The 20,849-nt window shown below is 37.1% G+C and overlaps 3 protein-coding genes across 4 annotated transcripts; 1 reads left to right on the plus strand and 2 right to left on the minus strand.

The window, feature by feature from the left end:
- Nucleotides 1–4,854: 4,854 nt before the first annotated feature.
- On the minus strand, nt 4,855–10,740 carry LOC6038431 (40S ribosomal protein S15Aa). The gene is made up of 3 exons (XM_038266593.1): nt 10,632–10,740; nt 10,030–10,333; nt 4,855–5,097 (listed from the first exon to the last, which is right to left on the minus strand). Exons 2-3 carry the CDS (start codon nt 10,326–10,328, stop codon nt 5,004–5,006), a joined length of 393 nt encoding a protein of 130 aa, XP_038122521.1. The 5' UTR covers nt 10,329–10,333; nt 10,632–10,740; the 3' UTR covers nt 4,855–5,003.
- A 4,472-nt stretch (nt 10,741–15,212) lies between these two features.
- LOC119765173 lies at nt 15,213–16,299 on the minus strand. Its single transcript, XM_038248519.1, has 2 exons — nt 15,972–16,299; nt 15,213–15,864 (listed from the first exon to the last, which is right to left on the minus strand). Exons 1-2 carry the CDS (start codon nt 16,156–16,158, stop codon nt 15,743–15,745), a joined length of 309 nt encoding a protein of 102 aa, XP_038104447.1. The 5' UTR covers nt 16,159–16,299; the 3' UTR covers nt 15,213–15,742.
- A 175-nt stretch (nt 16,300–16,474) lies between these two features.
- On the plus strand, nt 16,475–18,169 carry LOC6038433. Of its 2 annotated transcripts, none has more exons than XM_038249501.1 (3): nt 16,475–17,000; nt 17,051–17,119; nt 17,164–18,169. In XM_038249501.1, exons 1-3 carry the CDS (start codon nt 16,675–16,677, stop codon nt 18,032–18,034), a joined length of 1,266 nt encoding a protein of 421 aa, XP_038105429.1. In that variant the 5' UTR covers nt 16,475–16,674; the 3' UTR covers nt 18,035–18,169. The 2 variants fall into 2 exon arrangements, with proteins under 2 accessions (XP_038105429.1, XP_001848231.2); XM_001848179.2 differs by having other exon boundaries at nt 17,182–18,169.
- The last annotated feature ends 2,680 nt before the right edge of the window (nt 18,170–20,849 follow it).

The following is a 20,849-nucleotide window of genomic DNA, read 5'->3' on the forward strand; positions in this document are numbered from 1 at the left end:
AGCAGGCCAAGTGCGAATGATTCTGATGATATCTCTTCAGTTGACGCTCAGGCGAGGAACATCCTGGAAGGAGCGTCACTGACTACGCCCGTAGTCCTGTTAGATCTTTCTTGATCAGGACAGTATAGCTCTGGTTCCTTGCAAGTGTCCTATTTTCTTACCTCCACGTTGGCTTGGTTTTCATGATGACCTAGCTGGTGGCCTGTGGAAACGGATCGTAAACCTTTGACCAGCGAGGGTCAGAGTCGAGACGGCTAGAAGAAAGGCGCGTCAATGTGGGAAAGGGAAGCAATTTGTGATTGTAGACGGTATTGTTTTGATTCGCAGTATGTTGAGTCAACTGCTGTGGATGTACCTGAACGTTGCAGAACGGGGTTTCCTCTCCTTTCCATTTCCAGCTACCATCTATCATCTGTTTATTTTGTTTCACTGATTTTTTAAACGGCTTCTGTTTACTATCCTCCATTTGATTTCGATTTTACTTATTTGATTCTCTAATTTCTCAACGCTTTTCCACTCTATTTTACCAATTGATGCTGCTGCAACAAACTGTCTGCTTTCCCTTAATTTGGCAGCGATGTCAATTTTGTTTATCATGTGCCTTTTCTTTATTTATCTATTTCAATAATTTCTCATCTTCCCTGTAAATTGCCCTCAATACAATCTAAGCTTGTTTGTTACCTCTATTTATTAACTATTGTTAATTTCTTTATCTTCTTCATAAATTACTATCTTCCTTTTACTATTGATTCTTTACATAGTATATTTCTTTCACTGTCCATTGTTTTGAAACTTCACCTTTTTCTTAAGCAAGTGAGGTTCGAGCCCTGACTCAATTTATGGAATGATTAAAGGATTAACACAAATATTACTATTGTACTTTTGAAAAACTTTTATAAAATGCTTAGGACCAAAATATTGTAACAAAACACCGCGACAGAAGAAATAGCAACAGATAAACACGACTCAACATTAGGCAAGATTTCAGGAGAAAACAATACACAGTAAATAACAATTAGTTTTTGAATTCAAACTAAAAATTTAACAGTTTTTTGCTTTACTGAAAATTGATAGGCACACTATAAATGGTTAGGCGCTTATACTTACATCAAACCCTACGTAATGTACCACCCCCGGCCGAGTTAAAATGCGTAACCGGAAAAGAAGGTGTGCATGCCTGGCACGAACACTCAAAGCGTGTTCTAGCGTGCTGCTCGTACTGACTCAGAGCAAGGGTGAGATGTAGGTGTAAGGGCAGTGCGTGTTCGTCGGGAACCTGGTGCATAAGATCGGTCAAGGCCCGTTCTTACACTGAAAATTGCGAACGTCAAACCTTTATAAAAAAAATCCCAAAATAACAATTTAGTTTATATCAAGGTTATCATTCGGGAAAATTGATTTTTCGGTGAAGTAACCATTCGGGTATATGTAAATTCGGGAAAACGACAGTTCGGTAAGATGGCCATTCAGGTAAATGACATTCGGGGATATGGAATTTTCAGGAAAATGATTTTCGGGGATGTGGAATTTTCGGGGAAATGATTTTCGGGGATGTGGAATTTTCGGGGAAATGATTTTCGGGGATATGGGATTCGGGAAAGTGGGATTCGGGAAAGTGGGATTCGGGGATAAGGGATAAAACCTAAAATAAATAGAAATTTAGAAATTATTAATTTTTTATTACAAGCACCTCATTTTTTTTTTCAAACAATTTATAAATTTTATAATCTCAGAATTTTCGGAACTTGGCATTTTAGAATTTTACAATCTAAGATTTTTTTAATTTTAAAATTTTAGAATCCTAGATTTTTCGTTTTTGAGTTTAAAATTTTTAGATTTTGTGACTTTTAGCATTTTAAAAATTTCAGGAGATTATAATTTCTTAATTTAAAAATTTTAGAATTCTATAATATTATTTTTTTGTAGAATTTAATAATTTATCATTTATGGAATTTTTTAATCGGAGAATATGATAATCTAATAATTCAACGAGAATTCAAGGATATAAGAATATAACTATTCAAGAATTTGATAATTTAAGAATTTTAAAATTTATGAATTTCAGAATAGAAGACTTTAATAATTCAAGAATTTAGGAATTTACAAATTTTATATTTATTTTATTAATATTTATTTTTTTTGAAAATCAAAGATTTTTATTTATGTAGTTTTTTTTCTTCAGATTTAAAATTTCAGAATACGGAAAAACGATGGTTGAAGATCCTAGAATTTTAAATGGGACATTTAAAAAAAATCCACCTTAAAAAATATGATTAAAAATCGAAGTTGAATTTAGATCGAATTAACGGAGTCATAAGGTTGAAAACATACTTTTGGCAAAATTTACATTTTTTACTAAGAAAGAATATAAAGCCCAACGGTATAAGAGCAGATCTATGCATAATCTATGTTATTCAGGACATAAAATAAACTGCAAGCATTTGCAAAATATATGTTTTATATCTTTTGTAAGAATTCAATCTTTTGAATGTTTCTGTTCTCAAAAAAATTTTACTACAAAAAAAAACAAAAGGTAAAAAAAATGCAGCAAAAGTAAAATCGTAAAAATTCATATGTTTTCTAGTAAACATTCTAAGTAAGTAGGTAGTTTTAGAAATAAATGTCACATTTTATGCTTTCTAAGTCAATCTTCCCTACTCAATAGGTAAACACATCTAAAATTCAACCTTCAGTAACAAATTTTAACGTCCAGTTTTTACTGCCCTCGTCGGCAACCGTTTCACAGCGGTTTACAATTTCAGCAAACGTTAGCGATAAACATAACCAAATAGGTACCACCACAAACCAGTAGCCGCGGGAGCCCAGACCAAACAAGCATTAAAAACCACACGAAAAACCCAGTCACTACTTTGCAACACTGTTGTTGATGTTGTTGTTCTGTTGTTTAGTACACCACACTCGAACCACTACCATTTCGATATTTTATTGTATATTTTTTTTACTTAAATTTTTACCTTTTTCCTTCTCCAATACACACGTTTCGAACCGATTCTCTTGTTGTGTTTGATCTTTTTTTTCACTTCTTCTCGATTCCTTCTTACATTCTCTTCTCCATTCTTCACTCGTACTTTTTTATGTTTTACTGGTTTCTCACGGTTTACATCTGCTCCGTCTCCGTCATCTCTGTGTGTGCGGTGTAGTAGTGCCGAGAAGCGCGCGCCTTAACCAAACACACACCTGTAGGATTCACCACTCTGGAAGCTTTTTCTTCTCGTCGCTGTTTTGGCCTTTTGGCCTTCTTTTTATTTTAACGCAGCGATATAAAATATATGGAGAATTTGAGCTGAACACGCACACCGTATTTTTTTCGCTTTTCCTTTTAATTTGTCACCGACAATTTTTTTTAAATGCTTTCGTATTGCACACACTGTTACAAATTTGATTCACGTGCAGGAATTCATTCCGCCGAAATTCCTCAACGGAAATTGTATCCTTCGCCTGACCCGACCCAATCTAGCAGGCCGATCGTACACGATACACAACAAAAAACTACATTCTCCAGGCTACCGATCTTCGCGCGTATTGGTCACAGCCTACTGCCCCGCTCACTCACACGATCGCGCTCTCAGCCCTTTCCCGAACTAGATCGCGCTCAAGGTGTGCTGCGATCAATCTCCTGGAAACCTCAGTGTGTGGTAGTATTCTTGTGAATGAAACCACCACTACCAGGTAAGCGCGCGCGAGTGTGTATGCGTTAATAACGGTACTACACACACAGGAAGGGGACGACGTACCGACACGAGCAACGGCTACCGAACGCGACGACGGTCAAAACACAACTGAAGAAGCAGACGGAGCAGGCGAATGAACCAGAGGTTGTTGCAGCGAGCATAGAAACAGTTTGTGAACGCGGTGGAAAGTGGAACGAACCGGCAAACGGAGCAGCGCGCCGCGGCGGGAAGGAATTTCTGGGGAGTTTGGCTTTGAGGAAGCGGTTCCCGATCACGGACGTCGGAGTAGATGTCACGGAAAAGGCGTTAGTTACTATTATTCACGGCTTTCCGTGCCAAAACATACTAAAAGACTGATTTATTACTTTCTCTACACGTTTGAAAACTCACTGAGTACACGCTCGGCGTATTTTAACACAAATTCCGTATAACTTAATCGATCTTACGCGCCGCGGTAGGGAATCGTTGATGTTCACTTTTCGCGTCTTTTCGTGCCAAAACTCCCCTATCTGTTAGCTTATATAGTTCGCACGGCACGTTGCTGCTTCCACGCGACAGGAAACTGTTGCGTAGCAGATATCATCTCTGATTGGGACGTAAGATTCAAGTACCTAGAATGTCAAGCCGAGGGCATGCGACGGTAACGCTATATTTTCGATTTTTTTTTGGATTGACACCGCAGATAGAGCTTTGTCAAAAATAAATAAAACCACTTTTTTTATTTCTTTATTTGACGCTGAGTTGGAGATAAATCTTCTTCCTGTTTGGCGCTCCAAGACCGGGAAACCGAGAAGGAACAACCAGTTCCAGTTCGAGCAGCTGCTCGAATGTTCCAAGCTATAAGTGATTATGGCAACTGAAGAAGGGAGAACCTGGAATAAAATTTCAAACGAATTTTATGAAGTCACGAAAATTTTGTAGGCGATACCTGAAATTTGCTTTTCTCAACATCTCTCGTCATGGAATTTCGGATTCTTAAAAAGTAGACAGCCAACGGCGGGGATTCAAGTTTTCTTTCCACTTTTATACTTTCATTCAAAATATCCTTTCATCGCTACAACCCCGAAAACGGTCGTAAAACCCCCAAACCCCCTTAACGCGTTCCGTCAGTAAAGTAAAACGAGAAATCCCCGCCGAATCGGCGCACTTCCGCAGATGGTCAGTCGGAATCGTGAGTGTGTGTTTTAAGTTACTCTATTCTTAAACGTTTTTTTCATTTTCTTTTTTTTTCGATCTTATCCAGGTTTGTTGGCAACGCCCAACAAACGCCACCTTCCCACACAGTGGGGCCTGTTGCTCTTCCAGAAGTGCTTAGAAGAAGTAACCCAGGATCTTGCCTCCCAGATGCTTCCGTCTGGCTTCCTCGTGGTCCATGATGCCGGCGCTGGTGGTCAGCACGACGTATCTGAAAGAGGTAGCGGAAATACAGACATTTAGTTTCAAGTCACGAAATGTCAAAATGACATTTACAAATTTTGTAATTTAACTGTTTCCATCCATTGAATCGAAAACGTTTCTAGACTCGAATCCGGGATTAATGGTGGACTGCGCTCCGGAGAGCCTTGCTCTAGCCTCCTAGGGGACAATAGTGCGCCGAAGGTTTGGTGCGCTATCATAGGTAGGTAAGAAGGCAGAGTGGTGTGTTACTTTAAGGGTTTTGGATAGGTAAAATGTTGAGACAATTACCTTTGCTGATCCATCCAGTGTGGTCCACCACGATGAAGCCAGTGCGGATGTCTTCTGATTTCAGGCAAAGGAGCTTGTTTTTTTTTCTTCTTTTTTTGTATAATTTTTTTAGGTGAGTTCATCATTTCTTTTATACATCTAGAGTTTTATTTGAAAATGGCACATAAACTTAGGGAATCCCATAGATTGTAGAACCATTTCAAAAAACACTATGCTGATTTTGCTGATTTACAAAAATAAGCCAAAATAATTTGTCAATTGGGCAATACCTCCTTGAGTAAAACAAACTGATCATGACCCACTAAAAACATAGGCTAAATTTGAGCATTAATAACTCGTTAACTAATGATGGTATTCCATTGCTGGAAGCTTAGACAGAATCGAAAACACAAACTTGGGAACGGTCTTAACAGTATTATAAAGTTTGCAAAAACTAGGTTTCTCACAGTGGAATACCAGCTTAAGATGGCAAGTTCGTATGAGAAACTTTCTCAAAACTTCTCGGAGAAACTGTTAGAAATAGTTTTTTGCGAGCAGTGCCTCAAAATGAAGTTGTTATTTCTTTTAATTTGTTTTATGAATATTCAACACTCATTTCAGTCTCAAATTAATACTTTTAAAATTGTTTGGCCTTGAGAAATTGTTCCTTAATTCAATTAATATGTTTTCTAAATTTATTGATTTTGTTACGTAAAGCTGGTATTACACTCTGTGAAATGTGATCCATTTCGAGGAATCCTCCTGCGGTAAATACAACGGAGCTGTTCTGGCCTTTTTAAGCTCAATTAATTTTTTGGAAAACTCATCAGTTTTGCAGTTTTTTTTTAACTTTTATAACAACTTTCGTGAAATCAACAAACAAGTGCTTGCTAAATTTATTCGAGCCATTTTTCGAATTTGAGACAGTCAAAGGTTGTAATTTAGGAACAAAAAGGTACGTTTGGCAGGATGAGGGTTCTGTGGATTGCGTTTTTCACTATTTGAGCAATCTAATTAGTTATAAATTATTTCACGTTTCTACATGAAAATAAAGACACAACTTTCGAAATCTGAAGGCCGTATTAGACTACGACAAATATATATATTTTTTACAGTTTGCCTGTTTTATTTGTCTATTTACAATTTTTTGAGCTTGTCGTACAAATTGGGCATGTGAATATTTGAGAATCTGTATATTGAGAAGAATTTATCTAATCGATTTGGTGTATTCGGCAAAGTTGTAGATAATGCTTATGACTTTTTCAGAAAAAATAGGTACACGGAAAAAAATAAATTCAAGATATTCTATTTTGACTTCATGTCACTAATAGTTGAATCCCCAAAATACGTATTTCTTAACCTGCAGTTCAATGTTTTAAAAGGCTAAAAAATGCATCTTTTGCGTTAGAGTTTTTGTTATTTAAAAAAATCGGAAATATTGGAAATTTGTTGGAAAAAGTGCCCTTGATTTTTTTTAATTACAAAAATATTTTCTAAAAGCTTAGAAAATTGTGTAACAGCCTCTAGAGGTAAATATTTTGTGAAGAGTTTTTTTAAAGGTCCTATAAAAGCTATTGTGTTTCATATGTTTATAGGAACTTTAGACAAAACTCTAGAGTTTTTTTTCGTGTTATCTAAATAAACCTATTTTTTAATTCGCGATATCTCGGAATCTATTGGTTTAATTTTCAATATAAATTGATGCCTTTGTGAAATTTTCTACCCATTTCTTTTCTATGAAATTATCTAGAAAATAAAAAATCTAGCACAACAACTTTTGAAAAATCAAAAATAAGGTTTTAAGTCCATTCAAAATATTAGTCTTGATTCTAAAATTTCAAAATGATTTTTATTGGAAAGAGCAGAAATGTCCATTAAAGTTCAATAATTTTTTCAACATAGAGAATCGAACCGATAGTTTCCGAGATATCGTGAAGGCGATATTAGACTATGACAAACAAACAAATTCGCACTTTTTTGTGTTTGACAGTTTGCGGCAAACTTGCAAACAAACTGTCAACAAGTTTGTGTGTTTGCGAGTTTGTTTGTTTGTCGTAGTCTAATAGCTCCTTGAGTTGCAAAATGGTGGTTAATTAGATGAAACTGAAAAAAACTATTTTTTCACAAAATTTTAACTTTAAGAGGCATAATAGCTTCAAGGTTATTAATCGATAGAATTATCGTCGATGATATTATCGTCTAACAATATTCCAATAATTCTATCGGCGATAATCTTATCGCCGATAACTCATTTTTTAAATTCTTTCTTAAATTGGCCTAATCCATCAATATAATATAAAATTTTCAATGCATTTGCTTAGAATATATTTTTGATAATGTAGTAAGTTTCAAAGCATCAAATACAAAAAAAATCAAAGAATACCGTTTTTGCTGAAAGTAGGTACTCAAATTTTCATAATTTGAAATATGGGTATCAAACAATTGGAAATTTTACCTGCATTTTCAATGTTTTTTAAAAGTTTTTTGAATGAAATACTAAAATTTTCACAAAATACCGCATTTTATTCGAAAATACTCAAATTTTTATAATTCGCGATATGAGTATCAAACGCTTTAAAGTTTTGCATGCATCTTCACTGTTTTAGAGATTTTTGAATGAAATATTAAAATTTTCACAAAATACTAAAATTTTCGCAAAATACCGGATTTTCTCGAAAATACTCAAATTTTTATAATTCGCAATATGGGTGTCAAACAACTCGAAATTTTGCATGCATTTTCACTGTTTTAGAGTTTTTTTTTGTATTTCCTTAAAAAAAAGCCTTTAAAACAGTGTAAATCACAAAATACAGTATTTTATTATAATTCGAAATCTAAGTATCAAACTATTCGAAACTTTGCATACATTTTACCTGTTTTAGAGTTTTTTGAATGAAATACTCAAATTTTCGCAGAACACTAAAATTTTCGCAAAATACCGTATTTTGATATTTTTCATTGATTTCGTATAGACAAGATTCTGAGCAACAAAATGTGTGCATTCATTTTCAAACTTGAAGCTTTTAAGGGCTTTTCAACGAGCTGTCTCTATTCTTTCACTTTCAAAAAATACAGTATTTTGTAAAAAAAAATATGAGAATTTTATTCGAAAAGCTCAAAAACAGTGAAAATGCAAGCAAAGTTTTGAATTGTTTGATACCCATATTGCGAATTATAAAAATGTGTGTTTTTTCGAGAAAATACGATATTTTGTGAAAAATTTAGTTTTTCAGTCAAAAAACTCTAAAACAGGGAAAATGTATGCACAATTTCGAATCGTTTGATACCCAGATTGCGAATTATAAAAAATATAAGTATTTTCGAGAAAATACGTGATTTCGTGATTTGTTTATATATTTATACTTTGCAACTTACCATATTATTAAACACATATTTTCTAAGAGGATGCTTTAAAATTCAACATAATGACATAATTTTAAAAAAATATTTGCAACGGCCTAAATGGAACAAAATAAAGTGGCCAGCCCTACTGCGTTGCATTGACCACAGAGACAGATTCTGAGAACGAATCACATTTCACAGAACCAACAAGAAACGAAGGATGCGTGGACATACCGTTGTTCCAAACGCTCCGAATCAACTGCTGTGTTAACTACAGCACATTTTGCTCAGCACTGCCCATTTAAATGCGTTTAACAGTTGAATAATGATTAATTTAACGAGAAATATTTTAAAAATTTCTCAGAATCTTGACTCGAATCGATCAATGTGACAAATTTTAGTTTAATCTTGATTTGTCTCTGAATATATTGCAAGTTTTTTTTTCTTGAGAGTGTTCACAGCTCTGCCCAACAAACTAATCAAGTTTCATTTTTAAAACTGGCCTAATTTGAACATTTTTTGCTAAAGAAAAGTGAATTTAACTGGCGCAGATTTTCGATTGGTTTAAAAACTATTATTGTGTAATGTTTTAGTTTGAAATTACCGTTTTTGTTAATACAATGAAGTAAAATCGAGTTTTACGATTATTTGTCTATGTCTTGAAGCATTTTTTGGATCAAAAAGTTTGTTTTGACTGAGACAAAATCCAAAACGATTAATTTTGAAGTTGTTTTTCTTACTTTTTTGGATATTTCCAGCACTTAAACTCTAAAAGTGATCCCGTGAACGGTGTGGGTGTTAAATTTTAATCACATTTTTACATGCAATTTTGTTGTGATGATCCAGGGTTCGTTCAAATGTGATAGATTAACAAGACAGACTTTAGACAATCCTCAAATTCAGGAGCATCCCTTCCCCAACAAGCTGTTTGTGGCGAGAATAAACCCAAGAATCTGTCCCGTAGCTCTTACTCATTTGCCCAATCCCCGAAAGCACCACGAATAAGTCCCATTCGATCACGTTCACACACATCGACATCACTGGCATCACCCGGCGGCACCTGCCCTTTCCCGTGAGGTTCTCTCACGGGCTGACCAGCATGCAGAAATTTGAGCCCCGCGACTCAACATGCCCAAGGGCGGAGGTTGGACCTTCCAGTCAATTCTTCTGCAAAGAAGCTAGACTTGGGTCCACATTAGGGGTGACTGCAGAACCGGAATGCCCGCATGGGGACACTCCCAGCCTTGCCCTAACTGTCGAAGACCGCCATTCCGTAAAGGTAAACAGAAACATGACCCCACTTTCTTCGTCGTTGCTCCCCGAAACTCACCCGAACTGACGCGAGGGCAGCAGCGTGTTGGTCCACCGCTCGATGTCGTGCAGCTTCACGTCGAACCGGGGCGAGATGATGCCGGCCTTGTTGAGGCGACCGGTCAGGTTGACCACGACCTTGCCGGACCGGTGGTCGTCGACGATCTCGAACTCGCCGATGTAGCCATGCTTCATCATCACGGTCAGGAACTTGATGACGACCTTGGAGTTGGGCCGGATCAGCACCTGGCGCTTGCCGCGCTTCTCGGCGTTGTTGATGCACTTCATGGCATCGGCTAGCACACTAATGCGGACCATTTTTGCTGCAAGAAAACGAAAACAGCCGTAAAAACCACCGAACTTAACAGATTTTCCAGGTTATGTCGAAAAGCTTCGCTCTCCCCTCCTTTCGGTCCAAGTGACAGCCACACAGCAAGCGATTTTGACAGGTCGACTCTCGGTTTCTCGCGAAAACACTTTCACGCCGACCAAAAAACCAACATTTTCCCCCAAATTTCGCCACTTTCCCCAGCAAATCGCACATGGACGGGCTGCCACCGGCCTCGGGGAACCGATTCGCACACAATCCGGAACGGTCCGGCGGCCGGAACACGGTCGTACCTCGATAGTTTATTTACCGACACAACGTACGTCGCGGAGGACTGCGGTTGAAAAGAACAGGAAACGGCCGCGTGTTTCGTGAGGTTGGCAGCGCCGGAAAGGTTGACAGCTGCACGGGGAGCGTTCGGGGATTGCTGAACAGATTCATTGATGGTTTGAAAGTGCACGCGCGGATGGAATTACGGGAATGTGGTGTTTTTAATACCGAATTAGGAATTGGGTACTAAAGCCCTATGACAATTTTTATGTACAACGGTAAAAAACATGATCAAAAACCATTTCTGATCACTTTTTTTTCATTTTAATGCAAAAAAAATAATGACAAGACAACATTTTTTCGATGGATCAACTATGGTTCCCTTGAAACGAGCTGTCAAGTAGGAGCTTTTCTGTCAAGAAGGACCGCTAGGTTAATTTTTCAAAATTGATTTAAAAATACATTTTAAACTCTTTGTGGTCGTACAAAGTGTCATTGAACTCAGAAAAATAAGCCTTATCGCTGTAAACAATAATATCAGCAATCTAAGCTTCATTTTAGGACCCAATTCTAGACACAAGCTTTAACTTATTAACAATATTTTTCGTTTTGTTTTTTCAATGTCCAATAAAATATTGTTTTCACTTTCTAAGTGTTGTTGAATAACCCTGATTCAATGCGGTTTCAAAAATACCCTGCAGGAAGCAAAAAAAGAAAATTTGGTCCAAAAAAATTCCAGATTTTGTTTAAATTGGGTACTAAAGCCCTTAACAATTTTTATGTACAACGGTAAAAACACGATTAAAAACCATTTCTTATCTTGTTTCTTATCACTTTTTTTATTTTAATGCAAAAAAAAATATTTAACAAGACAACATTTTTTCGATTGATAAACTATGGTCCCCTTGGAACGAGCTGTCAAGTAGGACCTTTTCTGTCAAGAAGGACCATGAAGTTATTTTTTTTAAATTCAATTAAAAATCCATTTTAAATCCTTTGTGGTCGTTCAAAGGGTCATTGTACTCAGAAAAATAAGCTTTATCGTTATGAGCAATAATATCACAAATTTAAACTTCTTTTTAGGACCAAATCAACCCCCTGGCACCACTGTAAATGGCTAGAACGTTTGACAGTCACCAAAACCTCGAAGAGCCCACGTAGTAGTATTAGTGAAGAGCCCACGTTGTTTATCGTGGGCTCTTCATACTACTGCGTGGGCTCTGAATGTAACAGTATTGGTGTTGTCTGTTTGTTTACACCAAATTTTCAAGAAACATCTCTTTTTGTGTGTGCAAATCTGTTACGAAAAAAGATGAGAACTGTTGCTTCCGATTGACCGGGAAGATTTGCCGGGTAGTACTGGACCGGGGACTGGCCAAGTCCCGCTGTTGATCCTTCCGAACAACTCGCTGCAATCTCCGGCAGGGAGTAACCGACCAAGTGCAGAAACATCCTGGCCAACTCCGCTGTCGACTCGCACAGAGAATCGAAGAAATCGCGTGCTTGTGTAGAATCCGACCTTTCGTGGACTCACAAGAAGTTCATCGCGAAGTGGTCGAACAAATCTGAACTTTGAACTTGCAAAACCGTCTTCATCGCCACTTCGCGGGGCATTTATCCATAGTCTCTGGCGGATAGGGTCCTTCGGGAACTTGCGATTGGAAATCCGTCCCATGCCGTTATTTTTTCATGGAAATCATTTCAACATTATGAAATAATGCCTTTTTCTACCACGCGGTTTGTTTATTTTCAAATTTTGACAGCAAATGCGTTCTTCATCTTCTTTGTCGTCTTCATGTTCGCGTCGAACATTTAGGTTTCATAAACATGGCCGTCGTGACAGAGGGCTGGACCAAATGCTATCAATTTCCCTCGAGTTACAGTTACAGAACATTTAAACAGATTGTTTTCTCCAAAATTTAAGTTTCTCTAAAAAAAATCCGATATTTGGAATTTAAAAGAAATTCCTATAAGGGGGGAAATTTCATGTTTAAAAACTAAGGGGTACCAGCAGCTTAACCCTTTCAGGCCTGAATTTTCAAAAAAAAAATATTTTTTTATTCAATAATGGGACAATGATTCTTATGACCATACGAAAATTATAGGCTAGTTTTGGAAATTTCGATATTTGGGACATATATGACCCATCAGGCTCGAAAGGGTTAAGCAAAACGAAAAGGGGTACCTAGTTAAGAAAAGGTTGAGAACCGCTGTCGTAGTGTAATAGCTTGTTTAGCCACGTTTAAGCGAAATAAATGTCAGATTTTGGTGAATTTCACTAAATTTTTATTAAATTTAAAATGATTTTTTTTTTTCAGATCTAGCTTGTAGAGTTATAGAGAGCTTTATGACGTTTCCCGTACGCACACTAGCGCACCATTTGGTTTTGCTGGCTGACAAAATTTAACCTCACTTTATTTTCGTGTAGGTACACGTAATTCACACGCACGTAGATTACTCTATTTACGTGCGCATATGTATTGCGTGTACGTACACGAAAAAAAGTGAGGTTAATTTTTTTCCGGCCAGCAAAAACAAATGGTGCGCTAGTGTGCGAACCGCGTACGTCATAACCTCTATTTGTTAGAGACCCTAAATAGGGAGACTGGTCTAAGCTGGCTAAATCGATCTGGCAACGTATGTTTTGAGCATGGCAACACTGATAAGTTTTGCTGGGCGTAAAGGCAAATTCTCGTTTGGATACGTCAAACTCGTGTCTGTTTGGGTACGTCAAATTCACTTCGACCAGTCTCCCTATTAAGGATCTCTACTATTTGTGGCTTTCTCATTTTTGGGTAGGTAAAATTTTACGAAATTTTCTTGATTTTGGATATGCGTGTGATATTGAAATATGAGTAAAAAGAGTTTTTCGTGTACACGCAAAACGGACACTAGGTATAAATTCCTAATTTTTAGGTATAATCGAACCTGACTGCAATAAGTTATTTTATTACTAATCGGCTATTAGTAATAAAATTACTAGTCGCGTTTTAGTACGAGAATTCCTAAATTTTAGGTATAATTGAAGAACCAATATACCTAAATTTTAGGCATTTTCTGGAAAAGTTTGGGATCCAAAATTACTTTTAATTAGGTATAATTCAAGATGGCGGACCATGATTATTAATAAATTCTAGGCATAAAAACCTAAAATTCAGGTATTTTCTGGAAAAGTCAGGGATCCAAAATAACTTATTTTTAGGTATAATCCAAGATGGCGGACCATGATTAATACTAAATTCTAGGCATAAAAACCTAAAATTCAGGTATTTTCTAGAAAAGTGAGAGATCAAAAATAACTTATTTTTAGGTATAATCCAAGATGGCGGACCATGATTATTACTAAATTCTAGGCATAAAAACCTAAAATTCAGGTATTTTCTAGAAAAGTGAGAGATCAAAAATTACTAATATTCAGGAAGAATCCAAGATGGTGGACCACGATTATTCCTAATTTCTAGGCATAAATACCTAAATTTGAAGTATTTTCTGGAAAAGTGAGGGATCCAAAATTACTGATATTTAGGTATAATCCAAGATGGCGGACCACGAATATTCCTTATTTCTAAGAATAAATACCTAAATTTGAGGTATTTTCTGGAAAAAGTAAGGGATCCAAAATTACTGATATTCAGGTATAATTCAAGATGGCGGACCATGATTATTACTAAATTCTAGGCATAAATGCCTAAATTTTAGATATTTTCTAGAAAAGTAAGGAATCCAAAATAACTTATATTTAGGAATAATCAAAGATCAAATTAGATATTATTCAAGAGATATGCAGGCAGAAGAAAACAATGGTTTAAATGATATAATAATATTTTTATTTACATAAAACTCAACTTTTTTATAAATGCTCTTACCTAAAAATATTTGTTTAAAGATTTGAATATTTTAAAATTATAATATTTTAATATATTAATATTTAAATATATTAATATTTTAATATTAAAATATTAAAATATTAAATATATTAATATTTTAATATTTTAATATTTTAATATTTTAATATTTTTAATATTTTAATATTTTAATATTTTAATATTTTAATATTTTAATATTTTAATATTTTAATATTTTAATATTTTAATATTTTAATATTTTAATATTTTAATATTTTAATATTTTAATATTTTAATATTTTAATATTTTAATATTTTAATATTTTAATATTTTAATATTTTAATATTTTAATAATTTACCTAAAAAAGGTTTTGAATATTTTCATATTTATTTATTTTTGATATTTTTTTATTTGAATATTTGAATATTTTTGCAACTTCAATATTACAATCTTTAAATATTTTTAATTTCAGAATATTAGATTTTTTGGTTTGAGAATGTTTGAAATATAAGATTTTTAAAAATTCCCCCCCCCCCCTTCTATCTTTCTCTCTTCCTCTTCCTCTCTATATCTCGCTTGCTTTCTCTTCTCTTCTCTATACTACTTTTACTCTCTCTCTCACACCCTCTCTCTTCCTCTCCCCTCGCTCTTCCCTCTCTCTTCCTCTACCACATATTCTCTCCTTCTCTCTCTCCCCCCCTCTCTTTTATCTTCTTCTATCTCTCTCTCTCTCTTCTCTATATCTTTTACTCTCTCTAACACCATTTCTCTCTCTCTCTCTTCTCTATATCTTTTACTCTCTCTAACACCATTTCTCTCTTTCTCTCTTATACACACATTTTATCCCCCCTTCTCTTGCTCTCTTGCTCTCTCTCTCTCTCTCTCTCTCCCCCTCTCTTTCTTCCTCTATCCTCACCCTATCTCTCCCTCTCTCTCTCCCACATTTTCTGTCCATTTTCTATCCCACTTTCTCTCTCCCTCTCATTCTTTCTCTCTCCTTCTCTCCCTTTCCCACTTTCTGTCTCTTTCCCTCCTTTTTCTCTCCCTCTCCTCTTCTCTCTCCCACTTTCTCTGTCTTTCTCTTCCTCTACCCTATCACTCTCTCATACACACACGAGCACAAACGCACTTTCACACACGCATACATACCCACACGCACAGACACACACCCGCAACGCCCAACCAAACCGCCAACCTCAAACTGGATACAATTTTGGGTCGCACAATTCCCCCAGCTCTTCCGCAAACATCCGTCCTCTAGGGCACGAGAGGGAAAACGCGGCTTTTTTAATCCCGCCGGGAGTTGAAGGTTCCGTCCTCCTCCTCCTCTTCCACAAACACACGAGCCACACTTCCTCTAATTAAGATGCTCCGGGTTCCGTTCTCCTTGGCACTCAAAAAGTGGTTCCCTTAAACAAAAATAAAAGCTACATAACTAAATCCAGCGATGCCCCGGCGGAACCTCTGTCCCATCCTGGGAGAACTGTGCCACGCGTCGGATTTTGAAGAGCCGAACCTGTTCTGCAAGGGGAGCGTCCAGTTCGGGTCCAGCACACTGCGAGGGACAGAGTGTCGCCAACACGGCCCGCGTCGATCCTCGGCGGTCCCACTTTGTACGGCTTTGCGTTTCTGCCGACCCAGCCGGGGCTGCACCGGATCCGGGTGGCCACGTGGAAAGTTTCGTCGGCCAACTCAAAATGCATTCCCGATCGGTTCCCAGCACAAAACTTACCTTGCCACTTCCCACAAATTGAAAATTAACAGCAGCACCATGGAACACAAACTTACAGCTGCGAAATTATTTTGACATTGACATGTCAATTCGTGAATCACAATTCTTGAACTAAAAAAATCCTAAAATTTAGGAATTTTGAAGAAGTACTTCAGTGTTCTAAAAAAATACTGAATTTTAGGAAGAAAAAAATACTAATTTTTAGGTATAATTTGACAAGCTAGAACATAAGTTCAAAAAATACTAAAAATTAGGAATTTATACCTAATGTCCGTTTTGCGTGTACACCAAAACACCAATCAAAACAAAGAGCATAAAGCGAGCACTCCACGTAACATAAAATTTATGCAAAAATGTTATTTCAGTGATGGGTTGATGTTGAAAATGTTTGTTTTTCTTAGCAAGCGAGTTGAAATAAATCCGAGCTCAATTTTATTGGACGTGTTGCCATAGTGAGGAATCAACAACTAGTTGGTCTAAATCAAGCATGGCCCTCATGATGTGCCGGATCTGTCTCCGGCCCGACCCGATGGTCCGGCTGAGTCTCTTCGAGGGCACCATCGCGGGACGACCCGCCGCCGAAGTGCTGTCCATCGTGGCCGACGTTCCGATTCTGGCGGGGGATCCCTTTCCGCAGGTTTGCTGCTCCGACTGCTGGCAGCAGCTGGAGGCGGCGTTCAACCTGAGGGAGCTGGTCCGGGAGTCGGGCCGGAAGTTGGGCGAGATGCTCGCCGGGGTCGGTGCCGATCGGGTGGTGGTCAAGCAGGAGTTGGAGGATGTCGAGGAGCAGCAGCAGGATCCCATTGGGACAGGGTGAGATTTTTTATATTATTTATTTTACATTTGAATAAATTTGTTTTTAGCACCACCTGGTCAACAATTGTTGATAATTACGAAATTACGAAGGTTGAAATGCCAAATCCGGAATACAAGTAAGAACAATTTCACCGCCCAATTTATTAACTTTAAAAAAAAGTTCAATTTTTTTGCCAAGCACCCAAGGAGAGATGAGTGAATCCGACACCGATTCCGATTGTCCGATGGACGTAGAAGCGACGGCCGAGTCGGCCTTCCTTCCAGAAAAATCAAAGCCGTTGTACGAAGCGGCCTTCAAAAAGTTTCAAGAATGGCAAGCCAGAAACTGGATCCAAACCGTCGACGAAAACTGTTTGCTGGCCTATTTTGCCCAAGAACTGAAAGATAAGAGGCCGTCGACAAAGTGGAGCCAGTTCTCCATGTTGAGGACCACAATCAACCTGAAAATGGGCATAGACATTTCCGGTTTCACCAGCTTGAAGTCGCTGCTGAAGCGGAAGTCGGATGGCTATCGCCCGAAAAAGTCCGAAATCCTCACCAAGGAACAGATTTTCGAGTTCTTGAGGGAAGCCGATGACGCGGTGCATTTGGTTACAAAGGTGGCGCTCATCGTCGGCGTTTACGGTGCATGTCGGCGGGAGGAACTCCTGAAGCTGACGCTGGATGATATCGAAGACCTGCAGGACAGCATCAAGATCACCATCCCCAACACGAAGACGAAAAGTATGCGGCAGTTCTTCGTAACGAGGGGAACAGCTCCCGGTGTGGACATGCTGCAACTGTTCCGGGCGTACGCGGGAAAACGGGCCGCCGGTACGAATCACGCGAGATTTTTTGTTTCGTACCGCAATGGAAAGTGCACCAAACAGGCCATCGGGATCAACACGATTGCAAAACTGCCGAAAACCATTGCCGAGCACCTGAAGCTTCCGTCGCCGGAGCTGTACACTGGGCACTGTTTTCGACGATCTTCGGCCTCGCTGCTTGCCGATTCGGGCGTTGACATTTCCGTCCTGAAGAGGCTATCTTGAAAGATCTTTGCAGTTCCCGTTAATCCTCCACTCTCTGATACGACTCCTTTATCTTCCGCTTAGAATCGCAGTTCAGATCAATCGACTCACAAACTGCACCATTAATTTATACCAAAATATGTGATATAATGTAATGCAACCAATATGAATTAAATTGAGTTTTTAAATGACAAAAATGCAGAAACCCATCTCGTTAAGAAAAAAAGAAAATACGTTTTCCACCTGATGCAAACCTAAGAGCATGCAAACAAGATCGAGCTCGAGCTTTCACAGTCAGCTTTTTCACTTTATTAGGCCGATGCAAATATTTAAAAAAGTTTTTGTCCCTCGGCCCTGGCCGAGGTCAAGGGGGGGGGGGGGCATAGTCTTCACATTTAAATGAAAAAAGTGTTTTAAAATGCATTTTACACTAGTTCAGTTGTTTTGCAATCATTAGTTTTCAAAAAATCTAAGATCTGACAAAAACAAAAATTGTATCGAAAAAAAAGATTTTGCATCGAACATTTTCAAAAAATCTTAACATTTTGTTATAAACCCAAACATGCTATAAATGATTTTAAACGCAGGAGAATGTATTTTAATTTGATTTCAGCTGGTTGCACTTGAGTTTTCATTGAAATTTTGAAGTTTATTGTAAAAATATTTTTTTTGCCCCCTGATTTTTCGGGCCAATTTTGAAGAGGGGGGGGGGGGGGTACCAGCCTAATAGTTTTTTTGTTGAAAACACAAAATACCGTATTCTTTCAAAAATACTCAAATTTAAAAAAAATTGATACTCGTTTTAAACGAAGCGAATTTTTTTATGCATTTTCAAATTATTAGAGTCTTTTTTGGAAAAAATATACAAAATAACACTAAAACGCATACAAAATTTTGCTTCGCTTGATACCATATTGCAAATTTTGATTTTTTTTTTGTTTAAGGGGTTACATACATGTAGAAAATCACAAAATTTCATATTGCACAAAATTCACTAAATTTACTAAAAAGATGATTTTCAATCACTCCTGAAAGTTTCACGAAGATATTTCATATCAGAACTGAGTAAGAGACGATTTAAGTTCACAATTTTGCCATGCTCAAAGCGAACTGTCAAACTTTGTGAACGTTTTTCTCTAAACACCGAGTTGATTTACGGGTGCCACGACATCTCGAGATGGGATGGACCAAATTGGCTGAAATTTGAGGTGAAGACTCCCAAGACATATCCCGTGTGCATGACGAAGCCCAATTTTAAAATTTCGCTTTTTTTTTAAATACAAAAATCGATTTTTTATATGAAAAATTTAAAAATATTTTTATCTTTTTTTTTAATTAAGTTTTTGAAAATCGGCCTTCGTCATGCACACAGGACCTGTTTAACGAGTCTTCACCAAAATTTTGAGCCGATTTGGTCAAAGCAGTGTTGAGATATCGTGGCACCCGTTTTTTGAAACTGCTAACTTAAAATAGCTATATCTCGGCAATGGTACATCCAAATGTCTTCATATTTATTTTGTTAATAGATGAAAATGTATATATTTGAATGCTCTGCAAAAAGATTTGAAAAAAGGTTAAATGTGTGCCCATACCAACCTCTGACATTTTTTGACGATTTACATGTCTTGACTTTTTTTTTATAAGGTCCTATAAACAAATGTAAACATTGAGTGTATCCCTTTCACACCTTATGTCAAAGTCCATCGGAGTAAGCGGGATACACTCAATGTTTACATTTGTTTATAGGACCTTATCAAAAAAAAACTCAAGATGTATGTAACCCCTTGAAAAAAAGGTATTTTGTGAAAATTTTAGTTTTCAACCCAAAAAAAACTAATAAAGCATACAAAATTTTGCATCGTTTGATACACATATTCCGAAATTTGAAAATTTTAGCTTTTTTGAAAAAAGGTTATTTGTTAAGTTTGACAAAAGACGGAGTGAAAAAGTGCGGCGAGAGTGGAAATCGCTCGTTCCGATTTGGTGCCACACTGAGCAAAACTTACACAGCTCAACGAAGTGTTCTACACATGATCTGGCCCTGCTGTACAGAGCACTCAAATATCAATCGCAAAACACATGAAATTTCGGTGATTGGCCATGAAATAATGTCAATAGCCAAACACTTGAATTTTAAATGGTGTTGAAAAATAAAAGTACGTACAAGCGATTTACAGGTTCTCGCTTGCTAGTCGTGCACGCTACCACTGCGCCGGCCGGCCAGTTGAAGACGGGAGAGTTTTTTGTGCTATTGGTTCTTGCCTCGCTTCTAGCCTTCGATGAAAGTCGCGCAAAAATCAATAAGTGAAACACATTAAATTCATGTGGATAATCACGTTGACTTTGAATAGTGCCTGTTTTGGGTAGATCTTAAGATCATTTTCAAGTGTTTTGCTCATCACTTTGAATAGTTCAAGAAGGTGGGACAATTTCATGAGCTAAACAATTGAAAAGCTTGAGCCACCCGAATGAAAATAACATGTGAAAAAATCCCAAAAAGTCAACCGCCTAAACACTTGCATTTGATAGTGGTTTGGATTGATGTTGAAACACAAACCAATTAGATCTACGATGTGACTTTATTCAATCATTCAAGTGTTTGGGCACTTGAATAAAAAGTGTGGCATATTTTCAGTGCAGAGCGACAATAGGGTCTAGGACACAGACACTCTTGGTTGAAATATAATAAAATATGTGTAGAACGAGTTTTTCGTGTACTTCAAACACCGGCGGTGCATAAAGCGAGCACCCCACGCAACATAACATTTATGCAAAAAGTGTCATTTTCAGTGGTATTATAATGTTGAAAATGTTTGTTTTTATTTGAGTTGTTTGT

Source organism: Culex quinquefasciatus, chromosome 1 (assembly GCF_015732765.1).
Source record: "Culex quinquefasciatus strain JHB chromosome 1, VPISU_Cqui_1.0_pri_paternal, whole genome shotgun sequence".
Classification (NCBI taxonomy): Eukaryota; Metazoa; Arthropoda; class Insecta; order Diptera; family Culicidae; genus Culex; species Culex quinquefasciatus.

Bases quoted from the DNA above. Each gene is read 5' to 3' on its own strand.
- LOC6038431 (XM_038266593.1), bottom strand. From the start codon at position 10,328: ATGGTCCGCATTAGTGTGCTAGCCGATGCCATGAAGTGCATCAACAAC. The intron at 5,098-10,029 runs GTGAGTTTCGGG...TACCTCTTTCAG, and splicing joins CTGCCCTCGCGTCAGTTCGG to ATACGTCGTGCTGACCACCA.
- LOC119765173 (XM_038248519.1), bottom strand. From the start codon at position 16,158: ATGCATTTTGAGTTGGCCGACGAAACTTTCCACGTGGCCACCCGGATC. The intron at 15,865-15,971 runs GTTCGGCTCTTC...TTTTTGTTTAAG, and splicing joins ACGCTCCCCTTGCAGAACAG to GGAACCACTTTTTGAGTGCC.
- LOC6038433 (XM_038249501.1), top strand. From the start codon at position 16,675: ATGGCCCTCATGATGTGCCGGATCTGTCTCCGGCCCGACCCGATGGTC. The intron at 17,001-17,050 runs GTGAGATTTTTT...ATTTGTTTTTAG, and splicing joins CAGGATCCCATTGGGACAGG to CACCACCTGGTCAACAATTG. The intron at 17,120-17,163 runs GTAAGAACAATT...TTTAAAAAAAAG, and splicing joins ATGCCAAATCCGGAATACAA to TTCAATTTTTTTGCCAAGCA.